The sequence below is a fragment of the Corvus cornix genome, chromosome 6 (genome assembly GCF_000738735.6).
Source record: "Corvus cornix cornix isolate S_Up_H32 chromosome 6, ASM73873v5, whole genome shotgun sequence".
Taxonomy (NCBI): domain Eukaryota; kingdom Metazoa; phylum Chordata; class Aves; order Passeriformes; family Corvidae; genus Corvus; species Corvus cornix.
The window spans coordinates 13,396,094-13,420,522 of record NC_046336.1 but is presented as its reverse complement, the minus strand read 5'-3'; the positions used below and the strand labels follow the sequence as shown (position 1 = coordinate 13,420,522).

The window sequence follows — 24,429 nt, the reverse complement described above, 5'->3', positions numbered from 1 at the left end:
GAGATGGTATGTTTTGTTTCAACTTCTGAAGGGGCTGTGGTGTTACCTGTTGGTTGCAGGGGCCTGGCTGGGTGGGGGAGGTTGGACCTGTTTTCAGATGCTGTCTCCATGTCTAATAGATCTCTCTCCCTGGCTAGACCCTGTGACACTGCTGCACTGAAGGCGGTTCCTGGGAGCTTGGATCTCCTGTCACTTTTTCAAACAAGAATTCAAAAAGTAGGATCTGTGACTCATTTGGTGCCTGCATAATGAAGCAGCAAACCAGACCAGTTACAAACACCTGGATGTGATTTACTGGGATCCTGTAGGCACATCCAAATGGGCTCCTTTTTGTGTCATCCTTCTGAACCTGATGTGGGTCTCTGAACAACCATAGTTTTCAGTGTGCTCTGTGCTGTCTGATTGAATGTGGATAATGTGCTGCGAGTGAATACAGTGGTGTCTGGGGTCTGGCCCTCCTACGGGAAGGAAGTGCGGGAACCCTACTTGGTTCTGAGTTTGGGTATCCTGGATAGGTAAAGGAGAGGTTTGTATCACAAACTGGGAGCATTTCTAGGGTGAGCCACTCAGCATGGTGCTTTGTTAGAACTTAGTTCATTTCCACTGTCAAGAGGCTGCTCTTCCCTTGTGATGCACAAGAATTGGAGGAATATGTTTGCTGGAGCCCTGGCCTCTAAGGAATTGTCGTGGTTTGAAAGTAGCCTCATCAGGTGGTGCTGGGAGCCCATGAGCAGCTCACTTGAAGGTAGGGTTTGCAGGGTTTGTTTGGGTAGTAACTGTTCACATATGAACTGGGATGGAACAACATTCAGAAATCTAAGTAGGAGGATGGCTGTTGGAGAGGAGTTGGTAAAGCAGCACTGCTGGGGTTGTCCCTGTGCAGTGAGGTTTGCAATGGGCCTTGTTTGTACCTTCACAGAAGGGTGGGCAGCTGCTGCTCCTGAGCCAGCCAGCGGCCCAGCCACTGCTTCCCCCTCTGTGCCATGCAAATGGAGGCAGCTGCACGTTGGTTCCTGCGCTCTGCACAGCCATGTCACGTCATGGATGGCTGGCACTAAGGAAGCAGCTATGTGTCTTCCTCTTTACCCTGTTTCACAGGCTGTGCCCACTCAGGTCTAAGCATTGATGCTGTTTGCAGAGATGCCAAAGTCACAAGAGCATCCTTCTGACTGCACAGAGGAGCTGCCTAACTGCACAGGAGGGAGCTGCTTCCAAACACATCCCAGGCAACTAATGGGTGTGAGGAGGGAGTTCTTGTTTTCCAGACATTACTGCCTTCACCAGTGATGGCAGACGGGGAAATTCCCAAGGTGTCATGTTGCTCATGGAGGGTGGGGACAGGGCTGCTGGTTGTGGATGTCGTGTGCTTCCTTTGCATGCTACAGCTTCCCACAATTCATAGAAGGATTATTCCCATCTCTGCAAGTGTTCCAGGCCAGGTTGGATGGGGCTTTGAGCAGTCTGGTCTAGTGGAAGGTGTCTCTGCCCATGACGGGGTTAGAACCAGATGATCTTTAAGGTCCCTTCCAACACAAACCATGTCTGCATAAATCAGCAGGCCAGGCAGAAGACAGGTCAACTGCCCTGCCATGTTCCTGGGCTTACAGAGATTCCTCCAAATCGCTCTATTAACAACAGAACTCATTTTTATTAGATAAGGCAAAATAAACACCATGAAGCTGTGCCAGAGAGCTGCCCCTCACCTCAGCCTCTTAGCAGCGACTGCCTACTGAGTTGTACAGTCTCCATCTCCACTGTTAGCTGCCTTTATCTTCTTCAGCTCCTTCTGCAGCTGCTCTTCTGCAGCCAGGATCTCCTTCGGCTTCTGGTACTGTAGGACAGAGAGAAATGCCCTTAGCACTCCTGAACTCCTGTTCAGCCTCTGCTCCAAGCAAACCAACTGGGGCCTGTTGCTGCCGGCCCAGCAGGGGCCCTCCTGCCAAGGGAGGCTTTGCCATTACCAGCTGCCTCTGAAGCCCATTTAGAGAAGTTGTGCCATCAAGCTAGAGACATTTGCCAAGTTCTGGAGTGTCTTTTACAGTACAAGTAAAACTTTCCAGTTAGATGTGGAATCCTAACCGCCACCAACCCCTCTGGAATATCCTGGCAAGCAGATCCTTGCTGTGCTGACTGTACGCTCACAAGTGGTTTTTTTATCTATAAAATATGATTTTCTTTTTTTATGCAAAGACAAGTAAGAATTGCAGTTCCTCTCTTCCCCTCAGAGGTCCCTCACCCAGCTGCAGCTTAGCAGTGGATGCAGGTGCTTTTTGCAAGGTTTGGCCAGTAGCAAACAGAAGCTCAGGAGGACTCAAGGTGCTCCTCTTGGCCTGTTTCCTCTGCAAATGCAGCCCAGCTCTGCTGCCAGGTTTCCCACGGAGGGTGTGCCCTCTGTGTAGCTGACTTCTGCACTGGGTAGGACAAGCACCTGTTGCACAAAAGCATCTGTCTGCTCCTTGCAACAAGAAGTGTGTGCCCATGTTGCTAGTCTCTTGCTTCCACCACGTGTGGAAGTGTTCCCTCTCTGACACAAAGAAGCAGGTGATTATTTTTTTATTATTCTTTTTTAAGACTGCAAGACCTCAAAGTGCAGCAGTCCTTGGACTCTTATGCTCTGAGACAAGCGAAACTTATTGTCACTGAGAGTAGAGCCTTGCTCAAGCCTGATGGAGGGAATACATGGAAAATAGGGCATGACAGACACTCTTCCACCTGCATGTCACCTTGAGCAGCAGGCAGGGCCCCTCCTGCAGCCTGGGACCTCTTGGCTAGTGTCAGCATGCCCAGTGTAATCTGAAACTCCCACCGACTGTGTGACAGAGAAGGGGCCGCATGGGTGACCATCAGCAGATCTCCCTGCTCTGCCTTATTTCCCTACATATAAGAATTTTAGCTTCTTTGTGGACATAAAGACAAGGGCAAAGTGCTGTTCTGCTTGGCTAAAGCCTCACCGTGATGATCAGGGTGTTGTTGGCATGGGTGAAGCTCAGGGCAGCTGCATCCAAGGGAAGGTGGTATCGGTCCAGATCAGGAATAGAGAACTTTTTATAGTACCTACAAATAAGAGAGGAGACAGAAATAAGGAAGGTGGGATTTCTGTTCCCCCACTAGCAGTGCTGAGACACAGACTGCTGTTCTACAAGGTGTAGATGAGGACAATAGACCTCTCAGGGTTGGCAGGAGGCCCTTGTGCCGTGTTGTGTGACTGCCGGTGCCCCCAGGTTAGCAGGAACACTAAAAACAAACCTCCAAACTGGAAATCAGAGCTGGCAAAGTCCTGAAGAGCTTTGGTGTGTGACAGCAGGCTTGGTCCTCCAGCTTGCCCTCATGTGTAGTGCCAGATTATGGTTAGACTACTCAGCCCTAACAAGGTGTTCCTTGTCTTTTTCCCTGCTCATGGCCTCTCATTCCTTCTAAGTAGCAGCTTCCTTTAGCTTTTGTCAAAATAGCTGTCAAAGCTTTTGTGCCATATGACTTACTTTCCTCAGCAAATGACTTACTTTCCTCAGTGATGTACCATTTTGTGTTGCAATCCTTCCTAAACCCCTCTTTTTAACTTCTTGCTTTACTTCCTAGGTAACTTCTTGCTTTGGTGGCATGGTGGTACTCAGGCATACCCCTGGGCACAGATCTCCAGGTGTAACTGCCCACAATCACCTGAGCCTCTGCTCTGCAGCATCTCCATGCAGCTCCCATGGTGGCTGTGGTGCTCCTCTGCACTTACAGCTCTCCTAGTTGTTCCTTCCCTGGGTTCTATCCCAGTCTTCCAATAACCTCTCACATCCAAGCAGAGGACAGAGAGGTTTTGCCAGCTAAGAGATTTCCTAAGACTTTGGACCCAGAACCCTGTAGATCTGTGTCTATGTTTACCTGAGATCTTCTGTGTGTGGCATGGCTTGCCCTGCATCTACTGCTTCTCTCTGGGGCTGCATCAAATACACTGGCTGGTGGTCCTGTGCCCACCCAGAGGCATGGCTGGATTCTTAGTCTGTTCCAGCACTGTTGTGGGCAATCCTCTTCAAGGAATTGGCCTGTAGCTGGTACTGAGTTGCCTGGAGCAGAGCGGGAACAGGCAGTGGCTGCTACCATGCCATGAGGGGTGGTTCTTGATTCAGCTGGCTGTGTGTGAGGCTTGGCCTCTCTGGCTACCTCTGCCCAAATTGCAGTTTATTTTCCAAGTCACGGTGAAAACAGCTACAAAGGGCAAATGGCTCTCCCGGTGCAGTGGGAGGAATGTACACGGCTTGTTACCGCAGGGCTCAAACCGTTCTGTGTTGTCACTGCTGTCGGTATTTGGAAAAGGTGGCAGACATGGATAATAAGGGAGATGTCAAAGGTTAAACAGCAGAGATTAGATGAACACAAAGACATGTTAAGGAAGTGTTAACTTCTTACCGATTAGACAAAAAAAAAAGCAGTACACAGAAAAAACCCACTGTTTCAAAGGGCCTTGGGAGTCATCAATGAAACAGCAGCATTCTGCTGCCCCAGGACTAAGGAGAAGGGGAGAAGAATGGCTTTGGCTGGCCTCAAACTAAAATCTGTGACAAGATCAAAGGAAACCAGATCTGCCTTGCCACCCCCCCCCCTCCTAACATTACCACTGCCTCTCACTACAATAATTGAATCAGGTTTGGCGTTTGGGGAGGTGGCTTTCTAGGTTTGTTTTTAGAGTTCAGTTTAATGGATTTATTTTACAGCAAGAGGTTTTAAGCAAATCCCACTTGAGCAGCCCTTGCCGTGGCCAGAGGGAACGGAGTGACTGGAGGAAGTGAAGAGCTCCTGTCTGAGCTGGGGAGGTAGCTGATGGGTGGTTATCCCAGCCGATGCAGGCCGATTCTCTACCCTTGCCTCTCACCCCATGGCCAAGGGCAGTATTACACTCTGAGCCCAAGTCCTGGCCCGAAATCCACAGTATATACGTGAAATCACCTCTATTATTTTCCTACTGGAAACCCACTTTTTGTCAGCCCATAGGGAAAACTGCTACTGGTATGCTGAGAATTTAGAGCTGAACTACTCAGTAGTGACTTGGCAGCCCATCCTGTTACTTGTGCCTCTGGCTGGCGGTCAGGACAGCTCTGTTGCTCAGAAGCAGCGTGGCTGACTTCCAAGGGTTGGAGAGGCTCCGAGGCTTCCTTTCTCTCCCGTAGTGATGTGCACTCTCTCTGTGGATTCCATGCTGTTGTTGCTATCTTGGAATTAGTTGCTGAGTGGTGCCCTGCCCTGGCCAAGACCCAGGAGAAATGATCTAAGATATCCTGGAGCCTGTACTAAGTGTGCTAGTGCTGGAGTCTGTCCCCACTCCCTACTGACAGCAACGTCATTCTTGTCCCCAGTGAGGTGGCTTTCAGCTTTAATTCTAAAAGTCCTTAACTGTCAGACACAGGCCATGAGTTACTGTTGGGTCCTCTGACACTAGTCTGAGAGAATAAATGTCAGCTGCTCATGGAGGACTCTTCTGAGAGCAGTACAAAAAAGCCTGAAATCAGGCAGGGGGTAGGTAAAGGCTCAGTGCTACATTATAACCTTACAGCACCTACGCAGGAGGTTCCCACATACACAGGCAAGGAACTTCCCACATACACACCACTACCCCCGTAGGACTGGAGTAGGTAAGCCTGTCTGTGACAGTATGTGGTTGGCTTTAGGATCAAGTCCTCCATTCCTGTCCTAGTTCCATGCGTATCCAAGTGTGGCCGGTAGGAATATCATTATCTTTTGCTACCTAGGTCTCCCTACTAAAGCACCACTGTTCTGTGAATCCCTCTGTGTGCATTCAGGCCAAAATTTCTGTATAAGAGCTGTAATTGCTTGCTGTTTTCCCTGGGGTAACTTTCCTCTTTCCAGCCTTCTGGTTTTGAGCCCCCAGGTGTGCTGATGTGCAGAGCTCCAGCAGCCCTTTGCCAGGAGACTGCGGGTACCGCGTCGCGAAGCCCTCGGCAGCCGAGAGGCCGCAGTTCTGTGCCGACAGCACCACCTACAGCCACTTCCATCAGCTTCCCTTGTGCTCCCAAGGCTCACTCTGTGCACTCACTTCCCAACACTTCAGCTCATCTTGGCTTATCTGAGGTTGTAGATGCTTTGGGACACTTTGTGTTTCATTCCATGTGAGATGCCATGTACTGACACACTACAAGATGTAGCTTTAAAAGCATTTTCCATTTTTTTTCTTCCAGTCTCAAATCTCTTTTGGCAGAACACTGTGGTGCTTCCTTTCCAGATTCAGTCTGTCTATTTTGTTTGCTACCTCCAGATGATATCACTGGCATTGTGACTATAGGATATGTTTATGCAGGGAGATCTGTCTGTACATGTTGAATCCTGCAGCATTCTGAGATGCAGTGACTAAATCAGAGGGAGATGATGGAATGTTCTAGCTTCAAGAGGTCTGCAAGACTCTTTTTCTAAGGAAGCGACACCTAACGGGGCAAGAACAGAGCAAGCACCACCCTACTGGAGCCAAGATGAGAAGCCCTACTGTAAAGGTGTCTGAGGCAGTTGGGAATGGAAATCGGGCAGCAGGAAATGTGCTGCAAGGTGGGGCCCCTCAGCCCTTGCACACTAGAAGGGGAGGCAGCCCCCTGTGCAGTCACTAGCCTGTCCTCTGTGCCAGCCCACCCCAAGGGACTGTCAGCACTGGCAGTGCTGTCCTTACTGACTTCTTGTTGGTGGTCCGGATGACACAGCAGCGCTGCTCCTCCTCCACAGAGACACTGTAGACCTCCTTGGGGTAGGGAAGGTTACGGATCCGCCACTGGAAGCTGCTCAGGGTATCCTTCCTCATGAAGATAGGCTACAGCAAACAAGTACCTTTAGCAAGGCCCCTCCAGCTGTCTCCTCTCCTCCCTGTCTCCTTCCTGTACTACTTGTGAGACTCTGCATGGGAGTAGCTGTTCTTTCACACTGGAGCATTAGGGAGTAACTCAAGAAGCTGCCTGAGCATCACTTTCCTACAGCTAGGACTGGTCTGCCTTTGCCCAGAGCACTGCTTGCAGGAGGCTGAAAGAGTGCAGTGAAGAAGCCTTGCAGTACAGAGGGGGGGGCCTCTTCCTCACAGGCAACCAAACACTGAGCTCTGCCTGCTCTAGGAACCTGCTAGGTTCAGTCCTAGCTCTGCCCCAATTTTTGGTGCAGAGCTGTGCATGTGTTTCAGGTCTGTACAAAAGACGGTGAGAGACTAAAACATCTGCCCCCTAAGCTAGAGGGATGTGAAGATGAAACAGGCTGTGCTTTATTAGGGAGCAGCCTGCTATGCACTGCCTGTGCCTTTCATTGCTATCACCTCTGTTTTCTATCCCCTGACTTGTCCTGGCACTGGCCCTCCTGCCAGCCTGCTCTTTCAAGCCAGGATAGTAGTTGGCCAACACAGCAATACAGTTTCTTTACTTAAGGAAACTACAAATCTCTTGAAGACCCCCAAAGAACCTAAGCCTGTGCCTTCTTTCTACTCAGCCCTGCAGTTTTGGGGTGATTTGTAGCAGAGCACTGAGTGCATTAAGGCTGTCTCTTGGTGATCTGCTCTCTACCAACTACTGCTGTAAGCACAAGACAAGGTAGTTTTAGGTGCAGTGGTATCTGCAGACCCTTACATACATTTGAGCTGCTCTCTGTTATAAGCTCTGAATCCAGTGCTCCCAGAAGCGGCGAGGTCGGCTCTCCCACTTCCACCTGCCACTTGCCAGTGCCCCCTAGGGTGTTCTTCTCTCGCCATTTTCTACCTGGAAAAGAGAGAAGAAGGCTTTTCATTCTTCTGCTCTATAAGAGCTCCAGGAACTGACTGCCAAAGCTGCCCAGCACACTGAGATGATATGAATATATGTATCTTAATTCCAGTAATTTCCACTTTGGTGTGAGCTGATCTGCTAGTTGGCCTATTCCTAGGTCAGAAACTCTGTACTGAATGCCTCTCTTTTTTTTGCTACTTGGTGCAAAAAAAGCCATGGTGGGGTTGCAACAGGTGCTGTGCTGCAGCTGATGTGGTTTTGGACAAGAGCCATAATCAACACCTTGTCTGCGGTAGTAGAAGCCACCAAAAAGTGTATTTCAGCCCTTCATGTGGTACAGACTCGGTGCCTGGCAACTATGATGACAATCCCATGTAGTCCATCGAAGGCTGTTGTGACAGATGGGATGTTTGGGGGAGATCCTGGGCTAAAGCAAGGTCTGCTATGCCATGAAGGTCAGAGAACCCTGGCTGCAAGCTGAACCCTACTTCTGACCCTACAAAATTCCGCTACAGACATGCCTGTCTTCCAAAATAGTCAGGGATGATTTGTTCCTGACCAGCTGGTCCCTCTCAACACCCCAGCCCTGAAGGTATAGACCCACTGCCCTGCAGTTCTGCCCTGACCCACGTCTGCTGGGGGCCAGCTGAGAGCACCACTTACTCATTAACTGGCCAGTCTTAATGTCGTACTCTTCGGCCATCTCCTTCCCATCCTCGAACAAGTAGTGGATCTTCCGCTTCCCTAGAGGCAAGACAGATGGTGAGAGGAAACGGGATACAGCTACCTCTGGGCGCAGGGCTCTGTCCCACTGTCTGGGGCCCTATCCCATTGTCCAGGACCCCGTCCCACTGCCTGGGGGGACGAGGCACTGCCCCGTAAGCTCGCGCTGATGGCCTTGTGTCCTTCCCTGGCCCGGGGCGCGGGGCTGTGCCCGGGAGCGCTCCCCTCCGCGCCCGCTCTCTGCAGAACCACCCCAGACCCCGCGGCGGGGCAGGCGGGGGCTGTCCCGACCCTCGCCCCGCGGTTACCGTCCTGCACCAGCGCCGTCTTGCGGGCCGCCCGCAGCCGCTCCAGCCAGCTCGGCACCGCCATGGCGGCCGCGCCGTCGCCGCGGCAACGCGGAAACTTCCGCCGGCCCCCGGAAGCGCTTCCGGCCCGGCCGAGCTGAGCGCGGCCCTGCCCGGCCGCGGCCGCGGCCCCGCTCTCCTTCGGGGCCCTTCCGCTTTCCGGCTGCGCCCTCTCGGCTCCCGCCTGCCCTCGGCTCGCCCGGGCACAGCCGCGAGGTCTGGGGTGTCGTTCTTGCCCCGAGGTTGTGGGTGCTGCCAGCCCCGGCTTGGTGGCCTTGAAACCTTCACGGCCTGAGGAGGCTGGCAAGGCAGGTTTGGTACCCGGCGCGTGGGTTGTGCTTTAGAGGAGTTAAAATACAGCCTGCAGAAACACACTTCTGAGCCCTGGAACGTACTTGGGCACCCAGAACCTTGGCGGGCTTTTGGTCTGGGTTTTTTCTTTATGTAATAGAAAGGATTACTGTTTCCAGAGGGCTCTTTTTGGTCAAAACGACCTGAAAACTGAAACGTTTCAGCGAAGGTGAGTTTTAGAAACGTAGCAGGGTTTCTGTTCCCCTGGAGCTGAACTCTTCCTCGCAGAAGCAAGGACTTGATTGAGCTCTGGGTTGGTTTTCAGAGGGTTATGTTTAATGCTCAGATGAGAAGGTGACCATAGCAGGAAGCCATGGCCAGGTGGGACCACTTTCAGCCTTTCCAGGTTTGGAAGGATAGGTTTGTGTTGGTCTGTGTGTGAGAAACCTCTACGCGAAACCCAGAGTGCTGCACAGAGAGGAAACCAAGCTGGTGTTGACTCAACGCTGCAGCCACATGGAAGGGGCTGTTGGCATATACAGTGATTCAGGAAACTGGGCTACAGAAAACTGAGCTTCCTTCTATCCTGGTAGTTCAAGCTCCAAAGTTTGTTTTTGCAAGGCTTGTAATGGTAAAGCTGCAGTTGTACCCATATTGAACTCGGCTAGTTAGTCTTTAGTAATTTGCTGTATCCAGATGAAGCCAAGTTGGGAGTTTTCCTCTTGTGGCTGTGTGAAGCACTTGGTGTCAATCAGCTGTTTTATCTCAATAGGTGACTGGATTTCAGCCCTGGCACAAGAGGTCTCTTGGGAATGTGCTTAAGAAATACCCGGGAAATGAAGTTGCTTCTTTTGGCTGAGCAGATAGGAGCTCTAAAATATTAAAGCAGTTGAATGTTTTCCATTGTAAGAACTCAGCTGTAGAGGTTTCTAGGACATTCTAGGGCTGCAATTCTTGATTTCGGTTGCCTCCCTCAGGCTGAGCATTTTTGGAAGGCAACAACAAAAAAAGAACTTCAGGACAACAAAGACAGTGAGCAACAAGAGTGAATCTTGAGTTGTGATTAGGTAAGATCTAAGCAACCTTGCTCTTTCTCATTTGTATTTAGCAATTGCTGCTAACCTTCCCACCAGGCCTATGGAGCCACGAGGGATTGTCAAAGCCTTTCCCAAGAGGAAGAAGGTGAGGGATGATTCGGGGAAAAGCATCCCTCCAAAGATCCTGAAAGAGGAAGGAACAGAAATACCTGAGGGTAAGTCCTGTGTCCCTGTGATGTAGGATATAATACTTACACCCAGCTTGTTAACTGCAAGTGCTGTTCCCCAAAGGCTTTTTCAGGCCCTCAGTGTGTTTTTCTGTAGCGGTCATGTCCAGCTTGCTTTGGTGTGTCCAGCTGGAGCCCCCCAAAGACTGCCTGCCAGGGCTGTTGCCATCAAGTCCTGTGTGAGAGATGTAGTAGCCCTGCTGGGCTGGGGCACTTTCCCTTGTCACTGTGTCCCTGCCCCTGTGCTTTCCTCAGCAGAGTGGCTGAAACCAGTCATCGCCTACGTGTTGCAAGCCGGCATTGGCCAGGCCAGGGCCGAGATCTTCCACAGGCAGATTGTCCAGAACGGGGGTGTCGTACACAGCCAGCTCTCCTTGGAGGTGACGCACGTCATTGTGGCTGAGGACATGGACTGCGATCGCGCCTTTCGGCTCCTCAAGTTAACCAAGCTGCGCCCGGGGCTGCAGCTGGTGAAGGCATCCTGGCTGAGTGCTTGCATTAGAGACCAGAAGCTGCTGAGTACTGCTGGCTATGGTGTCTTTATGCCTCCCAGGTATGCAAATGCCACACTGCCATCCCTCCCTGCAGTTCTTCTATCCTAAACTGCACAGCACTAAAATCTGACCTCTGCTCAAAATCTTGGACTGCAACTCCTTGCAGCTCCTGTGAGCATGACTCAAAGTTCTGTGGGGTAGCAAAACATGTAATAGGGCCCAGACATATTACCATAAGTCCTTTCACTTGCTACAGGCACTAAAGGCACATCTTCCTGATCCATCAGTGATAACAAGATGTCTCTTAAAAATGCTGAGGTTTAAATACTGTTTCTTACTTATTGCAGATGAAAGGTAGAGAATTGGCAACTAGGCACAAGAGGAAATAAGGAATGGAGCAGCAGGCACAGGTTAGGAGCAAAATGTTTTGGCAAAGTTTTGGAGAGAGAGCCTAAGAATGAGGTAGGTAGGAGTGGAAGTTGCAGGTCAGCAAGGTAGATGGTAACTGGGGAGTTGAGCTAAAACCAGAGTAATTAATCTGTGATCTGAGAGAGTACAATTCATATGGGTTGTTTGGTCCAGTCCAAAACATGCAGAAGGATTTCTTGGTCAGACTTCTGGGGGCTGGAAAGTCCTCCTTCCCCTGTACTAAGACATCCAATCCATGGCAGGTACCTGGAGGAGGGAGAGTTCCAGAAAGAACAGCAGCAGATCCTGGACAGAGTAAAAATCCAGCCCCCAGCAGAGACGGGAGCAGTGAAACCAAATACTGAATCACAGGTGGAACATTCCTCACAGCAAGGCTTGGGCACCCTTGGACAGCAGCAACTGGCTGAGGTGAGGCTTTCCTGCACAGATCCATCTCCTTGTGAACAGATCCTGCATGCTGCTTTTCCTGGCTAAGAGCATCCCTGATTCCTGCAGGGATACAATGTGAGATTTTCTCAGCAAGGGGAAAGTGTTTGGATGTTTCAGTGAGTTGTGTGGCCAGACTCAGGCTGTGGACATGGTTACTGCTTCTCTTTGTCCTTTTTAGCTGTTCAGAATAAAAACAATGCCCCTTAAATTGCTGTTCCCATCAGAACATTTCCAGCTGAAGCAGTCCTGGTGCTCTGATCAGGCCAAGGCTCACTATGGTGATACTCACTTATGTCCTTTTGAGAAATATTCCCTGTCTGAGAATATCTCCCTTTCAGGAAGCTGTCTCTGATATTTCATCCCATGTTCCTGCCTTAGCCATATGGACCAGTTCTTCACTCCTCGGCAAACACCCTGTTCAGACCCGTGTTTGTACAGTGGATCAGGTTGCTACCAGAAGCATTGTGGAGGTGTTCTTAAAATACCTGTGTTGGGTTATTAGTGGCCTCTGCAGTGAGTCAGCTTCTGTGGCCTGCTGTTAGCTTTCCATCCTTTCTCTGTATTTTTGCTCAAGTTTGCTGAGTTCTTCTTGGGCATTGGTGTCATTCAAATCTATCTGTAGCAAGGTTACCTCAAACATCCCCAGCAGCTCCCTTGTATTGCTGGCATCTGCTTTGCAACACAAATTTTTGTTGCAGAAAACCTGCAATTACTCTCTACCTGGCAGCTCACTGAGGACACAAAAGCCGCATTTGTAGACATTTCAGTAAAATCCCTTGTCCCAAGCTTAGACTGTGTGACTTGGGGAGGAGTTGGGTACCTTGAGACTTTAAAGACAGCTACTTGAGACCCAACTACAACAGTAAAGCTGAAACTTAGCTTAGAAGTAGCTTCTGTTTTTTAAGCACAGAGTCTTTTCCAGCTTGGGTGGATGTTTTTTCTCTAGGAAATGATGAGCATGCCAGTGTTTCATACTAAACAGGGACTGATCGGGGAGTTCTGCCTTTGGATGTAAACTCCTTTGAGGAAATCCTGTTACCAGTCAGACTGTAGCAATCACTTTCTGACTGGCATTCAGATGCAGTCTCTGCAAGGCAGCCTCAAGCAGTGGCTGTTACTCTCTGTGAACCTGGGGCTGTCAACCCAGGCTGCCTGTCTCCCTCTCAAGTAGCCAATTGCTACCAGTTGGTTTTGCACATGTGGTTGTAAAGAGTCCATCAGCTTTGCTGACAAAGCGTAGAGTCAGGGATTTAAGGGCTGTTTCACCTCTGTGACACTGCTGGCCAAGAGGATGGGAATTGCTTCCAGCTCCAGCTGCAGAGTTCTTTGCATTGTGATTGGATAACATGTCCTTAAATGCTTTTAAGGGGCTTACTGACTTACCTGAGCACTCTGAGGCTTTGCTGCCCTTAGAGAGAACAGCATCTTAAGGGAGTTGCATTTCAAGACAAATTAAACTGATTTAGTCTGTCAAATCCTCAGTCTGACCCAGTCTTCAGAGTTATAAAACAAGACTGCAAAACACATCCTGTCTATTTTGCTGAAAGACTTCAGCTCTGTATCTTGCAGGAGTTGTGTCTCCAGACCTCCTACCTCCTCAGCCAGCAGAACCAGAGGTTGTAAGGATGTGGCTCTGACTAGGCTGACACTCTGCAGAAACTCGTAACAGGACATGGTGTGCTGCATGTAATTGCTGGACTGATCCCAAACAACCCTGCACCGCTCAGAGTTACTTCCATGACATGGAAACTCTTGGATCTTCATAGACTCCTGTGTTTATACATCAGGGGAGATGGGGACCCCAGTGAGCAAAGCAGTCTACAAAGCCTCTGTGCGGCTTTCCACTTCTATCCCCTTTTGTTCATTACCTGAAGCCAAGGCTCATTGTTTCTTAAGTCTACACAGAGGCATCCTAATGCTGAGGGTATCAGCAAATGCATACATTGGTTCTTTCTTCTGTCACTGAGGAATGTGGAGTCCTTTGTGTCATTCCTTCCTCCCCCTTTTCTCTTGCAGATAGCCATGGGGAAAATGAGGGGGTTTTAATTTACTACTCTGTTGAGATTTTGTGTCTGTAAACTGAAAACAAAGTTCAGTGCCTATCTCCTGTCATCTGCATCATGGGGTAGAAGTTGCTGAGTCTGAATGTGAGAGATGTGCCTGTGCTGCCACCAGACGAGCTAAAGGTTTCCCAGTGGGAGTAGGGAGTCAGGATCTCTGCCAGCCAGGGATTTTGGCATTGTCATACCTTGCTGCTGGCAGCAGTTGCTCACTTAGTGTCGTAACCTCAGTTGGGTCTCAGGGACTTGGCTGTAGGAGGGGCTGTGTGCTTGAATCACAGGTGGACAGCAGTATAGTCTCCTGTGCACTGTGAGATGTGCATGTGTAGCTTGAGGCAGTCACTTCTAGAGGTGGCAACTGGAGCATGGTGTGCCCGGAAGGGAGGGTGGTCAGTGCTCTGGCTTCCTAGTCTCAGAAGTAGCCTGTGCCAAAGGGGACATATGAGGCATGCACTTACTCTCACATGGCTGCTTTCTGATCTCTCTGTAAAGAAATACTCTGATGATGAAGACAGTGAAGGAGAAGATGCTGGTGTCACCCAGGGAGATCTGGAAGCATTGATTTCTGGCCTCTACCCTGTGAAATCATCAGAGGAGATCAGTGACAGCTCTTACACAGTGGCCCAGCCTCCCAGCAAGTGGGTTTGTGCCCAGTCTTCCAACACCAAGAAGGAAAATCACAACCAATGCATCACAGAGAAGCTGGAAGTGCTGGCAAAGGCTTACTCTGTCCAGGGAGACAAGTGGAGAGCTCTGGGCTACTCCAAAGCAATCAACGCGCTCAAGAGCTACCACAAACCAGTCACCTCCTACCAGGTAAAACACCTCCCCAGGGGGGTGGAGCAGGGAGATAGACCTTCGATGGAAGTTGTATAGCAAGTGCTGGTTGGGATTTACTGACCACACACAGTGTTTTCAGAACAGCAGAAAAATGGAATCTGAGCATTTTAGGGCCAGATCTGAACACTCACAAGATAAATGCCTTCCTTGGACACAGTGCAGGGACATTTTCACCTTCCTCTTCATCAACAGCAACTGGCCACCAGTAGAGATAACACATAAAACTAACTGGAGTTTTATGGACTGTGGCAGTCCTGCAGTTCAGTGTGTTCATGTTTCAGTCCCACTCTGCAGGCTTGTCCTTTTCCACTTGAATTGATCAACCAAGGTAAGTTTGGGCTAGAGAGGAGGCTGTCAGGCAGAACTAGTCCTGCCACTTACCCTTTACTCATCAATTGACTAACCAGGCTGTGAGTCAGTAGCAGCTCCTCAGCTTGTCTTTGCTTTTCCAGTAGCAGCTCTGGTTTCTTTCTAGGAAGCCTGTAAAATCCCTGGGATTGGGAAGCGGATGGCAGAGAAGATCCTGGAGATCTTGGAGAGTGGGCACCTGCGCAAGCTGGATCACATCAGTGAGAGAGTGCCTGTGCTGGAGTTATTTTCCAACATCTGGGGAGCAGGGGTCAAGACAGCTCAGATGTGGTACCAGCAGGTAAGTTCAATGCCTTACATACAAGGCTTTCAGGTTATGATTTGAAGACCGCTGCTGAGTGTAGGAGAATTACTTTCACAAATGGTTTTAAATTGCCAATATCTACAGGTAAGATTTAAATCTGGTTTTTTGGGAGGACCTATGAGGCTGGGTCCCATTGTGTCTCAGCACCCAGCTGAGACTTTAGTTGTGGTGGGGTGGGTAGAGGACAAAGATGTGGAGAGGAGGAGTGGGAGACATGCTGCCTCTGCTCTAGCATCACTCCTTGGAGCTCATGTCACACTAGTCATGGTAATGACATTGCTAAGAGCCAGGCTTGAATCAGGGCATCTTGTCCATGAAAGCTCCTGATGCACTTGCTGGCTGTTGGCCTGTAGCTGTCAGAGCAGCCATCCATCTTGTCTGGAAGTTGTAAAAGTGAGATTGAAATAATTGTGCCAATAGGAGCAGCCCAGTGCACTGGATGGGTTCCTTCTTTAAAAGCAGTTTGTCTCCTGAGTACGAGCTGATGAAGCCTGGTTTCCTGTAGTGTTTGGTTTGTGACTGGATTCTTGCTTGTCTTAAAAATATGGTTGTGTTCATGCTGTTGGCTTTCCCTCATTGGGATATTGTATGTGTTCCTTTACTTGCAGTACGTGTTTTCCTTCAGGCTGTAGGGACACCATGCCTTAGGAGCAGTAGCCTTCTGTCAGAGAAGGGGTGGAGATTAGAGATGTGAATGGGTAGTAGGATTGCCAAAATCCCTTCTTTTAGGAACCTAAAGTGTTCTCTACATGTGATCTCAGAAGCTTGAGACAGGCTAAATACAATCTCCCCAAATCTTGGTGGAAAGTATGTGAAGAGCAAAGTCTTGGTAGGTGTCTGAATATCAGCTCATGGTCTGCACTAGGGTTTCCGGACACTGGATGACATCCGCACCAAGGCCACTCTGACCAGCCAGCAGGCTGTGGGACTGAAGCACTACACGGATTTCCTGGAGCGCATGCCTCGGGAGGAAGCTGCAGAAATAGAGCAGACTGTGAGTAGCTTGGCCCCAGGCCCTCAGAGTGCAGTACTTGCTGGGACATGACAGGAAGGTAGACGCTGTGAAAATGGCCCTTGTGTTACAGCTGAGCTCTTCAGCCTCTCCTTTGAGTGGGGTCAGTGCTTGGGGGACCCTTTCTGGGCATGGGCACACAAGGCACCTACCTTGGCCCATAAGAAAGTTCAGTGTGAGTGCCTGGCAAGGAGGAGGATACTTCACAGGGCTCAGTTGTACACACTGCTTTGAAAAAGGCTGCATGTGGCATGGATAAGCAGGTTCCCAGCTCTGCTTTCCTGCCTCTCATCATGTCTGGAATGTCTGCTTTCAGCTGAGGTCTCCCTGGTGCTGCTTCTCCAAAGGAAGCTGTGAGCACCCTGTGATCCAGTTGTCAGTCAGAGGACAGAGGGTGGATATCCTTGCTGGAAGCAAAGGGGATCCAGGCTGCAAACGAGTGCTGCTCTAGGATCCCTTGGCACTCCATGACTATGGGGTGCTAAGCCAGTGTACCCTAATGTGAGCAGAGAGCCTGGGGAGCACACTGTCATTGCTATCCCTGTGCTCTCCAGTCACCATGGAAGCAGCAGCCAGTGTGACCCTGTCACTCGGCCACAGGGCCTGGCCACGAAGAATACCCTCCTGCCAGGCTCCTGCTGGGGTGTCAGTCCTGTGTGCCGGATTAGCCATTTTGGTGGTGAGTGGTCCCTTTCCCAGGCAGGCTGGGCTGAGGAGCTGGCTCTTGGGAGTGGGTCTATTGTTATCTTGATGGGATTACTGTGCTCCCCTCCATACACACACACACTCCTCTGATCCAGGCCCAGGAGAGAGAATGAGGGATTAGTCACTGTCTGTGCTGCCTGTCACAGTGAGATCTGAGGAGCTTTTAGGCTCTTGGGTGGGGCTGGGAGTTTTCTAGAAATCTTCATTTAAAGCCAGAAGGGGGGCAAGAACACCAGAGGAGGGCTTGCTCCGCATGAGAAAGGCTTGTGGCTTCTTGGAGCACCTTTGGGGCAAAGGTTAATGGGTTTATCTCTTGCTAATGAAGGATGATCCCCAAGAGTGACAAGGGGCTGTGGGCACAGACACTGCCTTGCTGAACCCCAGCCTCTGTGATGGCCTCATCACTGGGAATTGCTGAGCCCCTCATTATTTGCTGCCAGCAGGGTGATTGGCACAATCAGACCAAGAATACTTTAGGCCTGTCCAGGGACTTGGGAGCCTTTCTTAAACATGTAATGAATGAAGCCATCAGAGTTAGCACTGTCTGCACAAAACAGGAGCTGGGGTCCAGCCTGGAGAAGACTGTAATAGGAGAAGTTCTGATTATGTGTGTGATTGCTGGCAGCAGCGTGTTGGCATCCAAACATAAAATGCTGAGACAATTGTGCTTTCTCTGGGTCAGGAAGCCTAGCTCTCCTGCAGAGGCAGAAGTCTCGGCAGAAATGAACCCCAAGGGGTACTCACAGATTTTCTGCTGTATTGGGTCTTGCTGGGGACACTTCATGAGCCCATCCCTGTTTTTGAAACAGGACCTGTGACTATCACCTGTTGAACTTACTCTCTTTGTGGGCAGAGCTGGCAAGCCTTGTGCCTGTAGGGCAGCTGAAAAACCTCTTACCTCTTGCTGTCTCAGAAACGGAAGGCTCTGAAAGCTTTGCAGTACTTTGCCCCTTTAGCAGTGCTGCATCTTCCTGCTTGTCCCAATCCAGTGCTCCCACAAGGTGATGGTCAATCACTGGATAGTGTGGCATTCTGCTGGGTGTTGGCAGGACGGGGTGGAGGCCACCCTGGCTCACTCCTTGCCTGACAGCAGGCCAGCCTTCTTGGTGGGGCAGTGTGCCATGCCTGTCAAGTGTATGGAGACTCTGGAGATGCAGGACAGGTCTTAAGGCAGGCACAAGATCCTTTGCTGCCGTGATGGAATGGGCATGAAGAGGCTGGTGTCTGACTCCTCATCCCTCTTTCTTGAAGGTCAGACAAGCTGCCCTGGCCCTGAAGCCTGGCCTCGTGTGTGTGGCCTGTGGCTCCTACCGTCGGGGAAAGGCCACCTGTGGAGATGTGGATGTGCTGGTCACTCACCCGGATGGGCAGTCTCACCGTGGGGTGTTCAACAAGCTGCTCGACAGCCTCCACAGGAGCGGTAAGAGGGTGGGGAAGCTGCTTTTAGAATGGCCAAGGTGAGGAGGCAGTGAGGTGGATGGCATTCATTGACGGATAGGTGATCACTTTTCCCAAGGATAGGACACCTTGTTAGTCCTTAAAATTACTGCCCATGGACCTGGCTCAGCTGTAGTGTTAAGGAGGGAATAGTGCTGCAGCTCAGCACGTTATCCCTGGGGTCCCACAGCGCGTTATGAGACATCTCTGCTGCTCTCTGGGCAGTGGGGAGTTCAGCATGGAGGTGTCAGTCTCTACCGTTCAGCTCCTCTTGGCCTGTTCTCTCTCCCCAGGCTTCCTTACAGATGACCTGGTGAGTCAGGAGGACAATGGTGATCAGAAGAAGTACCTGGGCGTGTGCCGCCTGCCCGGGCCAGCGCAGCGTCACCGCCGCCTCGACATCATCGTGGTGCCATACCAGGAGTTCGCCTGTGCCCTGCTCTACTTCACGGGCTCGGCTCACTTCAACCGCTCCATGCGCGCCCTGGCCAAGACCAAGGGCATGAGCCTGTCGGAGCACGCGCTCAGCTCGGCCGTGGTGCGAGGCCCTGGGGGTGCCAAGGTGTCGTCTGGCCACACTCTGCCCACTCCCACTGAGAGAGATGTCTTCATTCAGCTGGGGCTGCCCTACCGGGAGCCCTCGGAACGAGACTGGTGATGCCTGGTTGTCAGACTGGGCTCACTGCTGTGCTGCTGTTTTGAAGGATCTGATTTCCCCAGTGCTGCTCTGTGGTGCCTGCAGGTTGAGGAACATATCCCAGCAAACTGGGGCTCCTTGCAAGCTTGAGGCCTGGCTGCTGGGTAGAGCTCTGTGGCTTCTTCAGCAGAGGCTGTGGGCTGGAACCACACTGGAAGTGCTGTCTTGGTGCGACTACCAGAAGGACTCACTGCCCATCAGCTACCCTGGCCCTGCTGTTCCCGGCTTTGGAAGACTGGGCTGCAGAACCTTGTGATCCAGCCCCTGACAGTGCTTGGGAACAAGGGAAGTGGGATGCATCTTCCTCTGTGTCTAAGCACTGACACTCCAAAATTTCTGTCCTGAGCTGTGAATGAAGGTAACAGCTTCTAGCTTGGCTCTCTGACGGGCCTTCCCCCTTCTCACTACTGCTGGCAGCTGCTGCTGCAGGAGTCACAAGCCAAGCAGTTAACCTGTGCTGCTGCTGTGTCCTGTCTGAGCTGATGTGTCCCTTGGTGGGTCCCACTGCACAGGGCCAGGCTGCTGTGACTGCCACCAGCTTTCTCTGGTGCCAGCTAAGCCTTGAAATAGATGTAGGGACCTGAGGTGCTGTGCCTGCTTGCTCCCAGCCTTGTGTGCTGGGGATCCTCCAGATTTACTGAGAGCCCTGGTCTGGCCCAAGAACTCATTTCCTCTCAGTGCAGGAGAGGAACAGAACTCACAGCTTGGGGAGCTGTGCTCAGGAAGGATTTGAATGTAATGGCACTGAATGTAACCCAGCAGGGCTGTGTGTCTGTCTGTAGGAGTCATGGAGACAGAGAGAAACACAAGGAAATAGTTAAGTTCTAATTTGGGCAAAGCAAAGCTTTTTTCCTTTTTTTTTGTGTGGAAGCCATGGAGTCATCTGGTCTTTGATCAGGGAAAGTGTGTATGTGTTTGTGTATGCATGTGCCTGTGGCTGGTCCCACCTGTTCCATGGGAGTGAATTTTATTTCTCAGGAAACCTGCACTATTTTATATTGTGGAGATGAATTTCCCAGAGTTGTGGAGTGCTCTGTCTGTTACAGGTATTGCAGTGGTTGCTCCTGGCAGAGGTGCCACGGTGGGCATCTCTTGTGCCAGGACCCCGGGGCTCCTGCTCCCTTGTGGGGGATCTGGCCCTGTTGCACATAGCAAGACAAAGCTGCACGTTTGCTGCTAGGGCAGGCGCAAACCAGGTGTCCTGTGGCTGCTGGGCATCACCAGGGCTGGGGCTTTGCTGGGGTGGCCCAGACCCCAGCAGTGGCATTTGTGCTGGGACACCTGAGGGAAATGAATGTCTTTTGGCCTGTCTTGGTGCTTTGAAATTTGAAGTGTAATCAATAAATCCCTTCTCTCTTTTCCCTTGGTATCTGTGTCTTTTTGCTCTCTGCACTGCAACTGTTGGGACTTTCTCCTGTGGCTTAGCAGGAGCTCCTCCTGTGCTGGCCCATTTCTCTGGTTGCAGTGGAGGTGGAGAACATGCAGTGCAGACTGTCACACTGTTGGACCAGCACTTCTGGCTCTCAGGGCAGGGAGTTGCTGGCCACCATCCTTCCATACCATCCTCTGTCCTGGCATCCAGCTGGCCACATGGCTGAGCTGGGATTGGCTGTTCCCAGAGAAAGGAGCGATTCTTGAGCTCTGAGCCTTGGGTTGAGCTCTTTCTTCAGGTGTGGAGTCAGGAAAGGATTGCTGTCAGCTTTTTCATATTCTTCAAACAGTAGAGCATGTGGGAGTTGGCTGCTGTTCTGTGTCCTGTTCTCTGCCTGGAACACAGCTCAGAATCCTGAGCAAGGAAATGCTTTAGTTATCCAAGGGGAATGTGAACATCCTGGAAGTCAAGGGTGCACATGGAGATGAGCAGCAGGAATGATTGGCTTGAAAGGGAGATGGAGAAGCTGGAGGACAGGGGCTGCTGAGGCACAGGGGCAGCGAGAACTGAGCTGGGTTATCCAGGAGCAGAGGGGAGGCAGCCTCGGACCAGGGGCCTGTCAGGTCCAGGGCGAATTCTTTGTCCCCAGGAGGGCTGTGCAGCCCAGGGACCACCCCTCAGGGAAAGGGGTCCCCATCCTTACAGTCAGCCAGCTTTGGCTGGGCAGTACCACATCTGGCCTTGTCCAGGGCTGGGGATAGTCCTGTCCCACAGCAAGGTTAGATGGGGAGGCTGCCTTATGTCTGACAGGCCATGAGACTTTTTCTGCCTGGGCTGAAGCAGAATGCAGGGCTCAGTGCAGAGCTGCTCAGTTTTGTGCCTTGATGAGCTCAGGTTTGCCTCCAGCTCTGGATGCCAGGGCAAGCTGCTTCTGCAGGGCCGGGGCTGCCTCTCTCAGTGGGGCCACGTGCTGAAGACATCAGTAATGGCATGGGAAATATGGCACTGCTGGCTCCCTACTCCTTCTCCTTTGTCATCCCCTCCTCCAGGGCCACAGTTCACAGGCAGGTGCTGAAGGGGTGCTGCAGCAGCGCCTGACCCTGCTGTTTGTCCTGCTTTTACTTAGGGAGAGGCTGGACATGGGGATGTGTGGGGTCAGGGCTCCTCAGGAGCAAGACTTTGTGCCCAGTCCCTTGGGAAATGTCAGGGGGGGTGGCCCTAGTACATTGGTGTCATGTGGAGGCCACTGGGGCAGAAATCCCACCAGTCCCCCGCTCTGTGAGGGAATGAGCCGGGTGTCTGTCCGTCCCCTCCCACCCCACACATCCCTGCCCAGGCTCTTTGGAGGGGGCAGAGGGCCCTCCTGTGGCTAACTGCAGCCAGGTGGGCTACGGATGGATAAAGCCCATTTCCCCTCGGTGTAGCTGTGGGGGTTGAAAGGGGCAGGAGGTGAAGGAGCACGACATGGAGCTTGTCCAGAGCAGCTGGGGGTGGCATTTCTGGATGCTGCAGGCTCCCACTTCTCCCTCATCCTGGTGCAAGGGGAGAAACATGAGGGGCTGGGCTGTGTTGCCCGCTGTGATTCAGCCCTGCCCTGGGCAGAGGGGACAGAGCTGCCCCACACCTGCTCCTCTTTACACCTCTAATCGCTGCCCTTGCAGCAGGGCAGGGCCTGACCACACGCTTGTCACAGCACACCTCCTGCCTCTTCTAAACCACGGGATGTCACCCTTGGGAAGAAGGTACAAGGGACGGGGCACCTGGGTTTGTGGGAAGAGGTGGGTGCTAAATCCCCAGGATGGGTGCAGTTGGGGAGAGCAAACACGGTTTTAAGCGTCTCTAGCAAAGTATAGCCTGGTTCTGCTTCCCAGGAAGGAGCTTCAGCTATTCCCCCCTCCCCAGCACACCCCCTCCTGCTCTCCCTGACTGTGGGTCTGATCATCCTGAAAATTAAAAATAAAACAAAATGCAGCAGCACTTAGAGACCGAGTGGAAAGTCATGGAGCTGGGACAGGCCCTCAGCTTCTGCCGTAGCATCCCTTGCTCCCAGCCTGCCACCCTGCCATCCCTGCACCCTGAAGGTGAGTCCAGATTAGGGTGTCAGGCAATTCCTGTCCCCCAACGAGCATCTCTCTGCCTCCTTTATTGAAAAGGAAGAAAAACTCTGGAAGAAGAAAAAGCTCTGGGCATTAGGCAGCTCTTCCCACCCTGCTCCCTACCCTGTGGGAAGGCCACCCATCCTTAGCTGTCCTGCAAATCCTGGTGCAGGGGTGGGAGGGGGCTGGGGAAAAAGGGGGGCAGGGAGGGTAGTTTGGCCTCTAACTCTGGCACTTTGTATTCATGAGTAAATATTTGCTAATGGCAGCATGGCTGCGTGAATGTAGGGGAGCCGCTGCTCCCCCCGTCGGAGCAGGCAGGGAAATGAATATGAATTTATCATGATTAGGTGAACTCAGCAGGGAGAGCGGGAGAGAGAGGGCTAGGCAGGGAGGGGGCGGGCGAAGATGGATCTGTGCAATAAAATTAAATAAGGACACCAAATAGAGTCACTTCTCACGCACTCGCCCGCCCTCCCGCGTGCAGGGCCTCTCCTGCCTCCTGCGCTTCTCTGGCTTTGCTGATTTCTCTCTTTCCTCGAATTTATGAGGCCAATTATGAAGATGAGGTTGGAAGTTCTCGGAAGTTCACTAAATGCAAAGTGTGGTCCCTGCTGTTCCCATCAAATTAATTAACCAAGTGCTATTAATGGCCGGGGTGACGTCGGCGTGGTGCGGAGCGTGAGGGAAGGGCTGCTGGGGTGTAGCTGACGGAGCCTGGTTGGAGAAGGCCTGGAGGGCAGAGCACCCTGTGGGGCATCCTCAGGGCCAGTGGGTGCAGAGTGAGAACCCTGCCTGGTCTGCATGAGCCTGAGCCTGTGTCTGCAGGAGCAAAGCCAGGAGTCGGTGCCCTCTCAGGATCATCCCTCCCATATGGTGAAGGGATTGTGACCCCAGTCCCATGGGAGTGGTCTGCACAGGGGCTTCATGCTTGGTAGACAAGCGAATTTCCCTGTGGCTCAGCTGTGATGGTGCAGCTGGGACAAGTCTACTGCCACCTTCCCGTGCTCCCTGAATCCCAGCAGCCCTCCCTGCCTCAGTTTCCCTGTCTGGGCTATAGGAAGCAGCCTGCCTGGTAGGATCTCATGAGCAGAGTGTCCTGATTCTACACAGCCCCTTGGCCATCCCTAACCTCTGTGCGAAGCAGCCCAACTCTGTGCAGGGCTCAGGGAGCCAGTGAGTGCCTTTGCCATGGGGCAGCAACCATGTGCCTAAATCACAGCAGCTCTCATGTGCCTGGCTGTGTCGGTATCATGTCAGCCCCTTCTGGGGAACGTGTTTTGGGGGCTGCTGTCTCCAACATGACCCCCATGCCTGCCCTGTCCCGTGGTTCACTCACTGCAGGGAAGGTGCTGCAGGGCTGCTGCAGTGTGGGGGCTGTGGGTGCCCAGGATGCTCAGGTCTATGTCAGACCCTGGGCACAGACAGGGCTCCTCCTTCACCTGCCTGGGGGAAGTTCACTCAGAGCAGCTCAGGTTAGATCTCAGCACTGGCTGTGCTACAGCAAGTGCTTGAGGTTGTAAAAGGATTCCTCTGTACTGAGGCCCGGGCCGAATCCCAGGATGTCTTTGCACACCACATGGGCACTCTGTGCTTCAGTTTCCCTCCTTGCATTTCCTGAGGCTGTTTTTCCTTTGGACAGGGTCTGTTTTTCTCTGGGTGCAAATAACATCCCAGTTCCTGAGCATCCTTGGTAGCATTTATTGGCTGTGTGATGTGGCCAAGAAAAGGCTCACTCCTCACCCCCAAACCAGCCCTTTTTCACACCAAATATATGTGCCATGAGGCTCTGTGCTTGCACCACACTGGCACAGGGGCCTTCCCCCATAGTGC

The 24,429-nt window shown here is 51.8% G+C and overlaps 2 protein-coding genes across 6 annotated transcripts; one reads left to right on the top strand and one right to left on the bottom strand.

Moving 5' to 3' along the window:
- Positions 1-1,624: 1,624 nt before the first annotated feature.
- DPCD (deleted in primary ciliary dyskinesia homolog (mouse)) lies at positions 1,625-8,866 on the bottom strand. Its single transcript, XM_039554101.1, has 6 exons — positions 8,759-8,866; positions 8,391-8,471; positions 7,597-7,721; positions 6,663-6,796; positions 2,952-3,054; positions 1,625-1,831 (listed from the first exon to the last, which is right to left on the bottom strand). The coding sequence occupies exons 1-6, from the start codon at positions 8,820-8,822 to the stop codon at positions 1,727-1,729; spliced, it is 612 nt and encodes a 203-aa protein (XP_039410035.1). The 5' UTR covers positions 8,823-8,866; the 3' UTR covers positions 1,625-1,726.
- Positions 8,867-8,904: 38 nt separating this feature from the next.
- On the top strand, positions 8,905-20,490 carry POLL (DNA polymerase lambda). Of its 5 annotated transcripts, none has more exons than XM_010409742.4 (9): positions 8,905-9,105; positions 10,222-10,340; positions 10,608-10,905; positions 11,518-11,683; positions 14,257-14,580; positions 15,080-15,253; positions 16,143-16,271; positions 18,246-18,414; positions 18,725-20,490. In XM_010409742.4, the coding sequence occupies exons 2-9, from the start codon at positions 10,226-10,228 to the stop codon at positions 19,087-19,089; spliced, it is 1,740 nt and encodes a 579-aa protein (XP_010408044.1). In that variant the 5' UTR covers positions 8,905-9,105; positions 10,222-10,225; the 3' UTR covers positions 19,090-20,490. The 5 variants fall into 5 exon arrangements, with proteins under 5 accessions (XP_010408044.1, XP_010408026.1, XP_010408036.1 ...); XM_010409724.4 differs by having other exon boundaries at positions 10,197-10,340; XM_010409734.4 differs by having other exon boundaries at positions 8,905-9,317.
- The last annotated feature ends 3,939 nt before the right edge of the window (positions 20,491-24,429 follow it).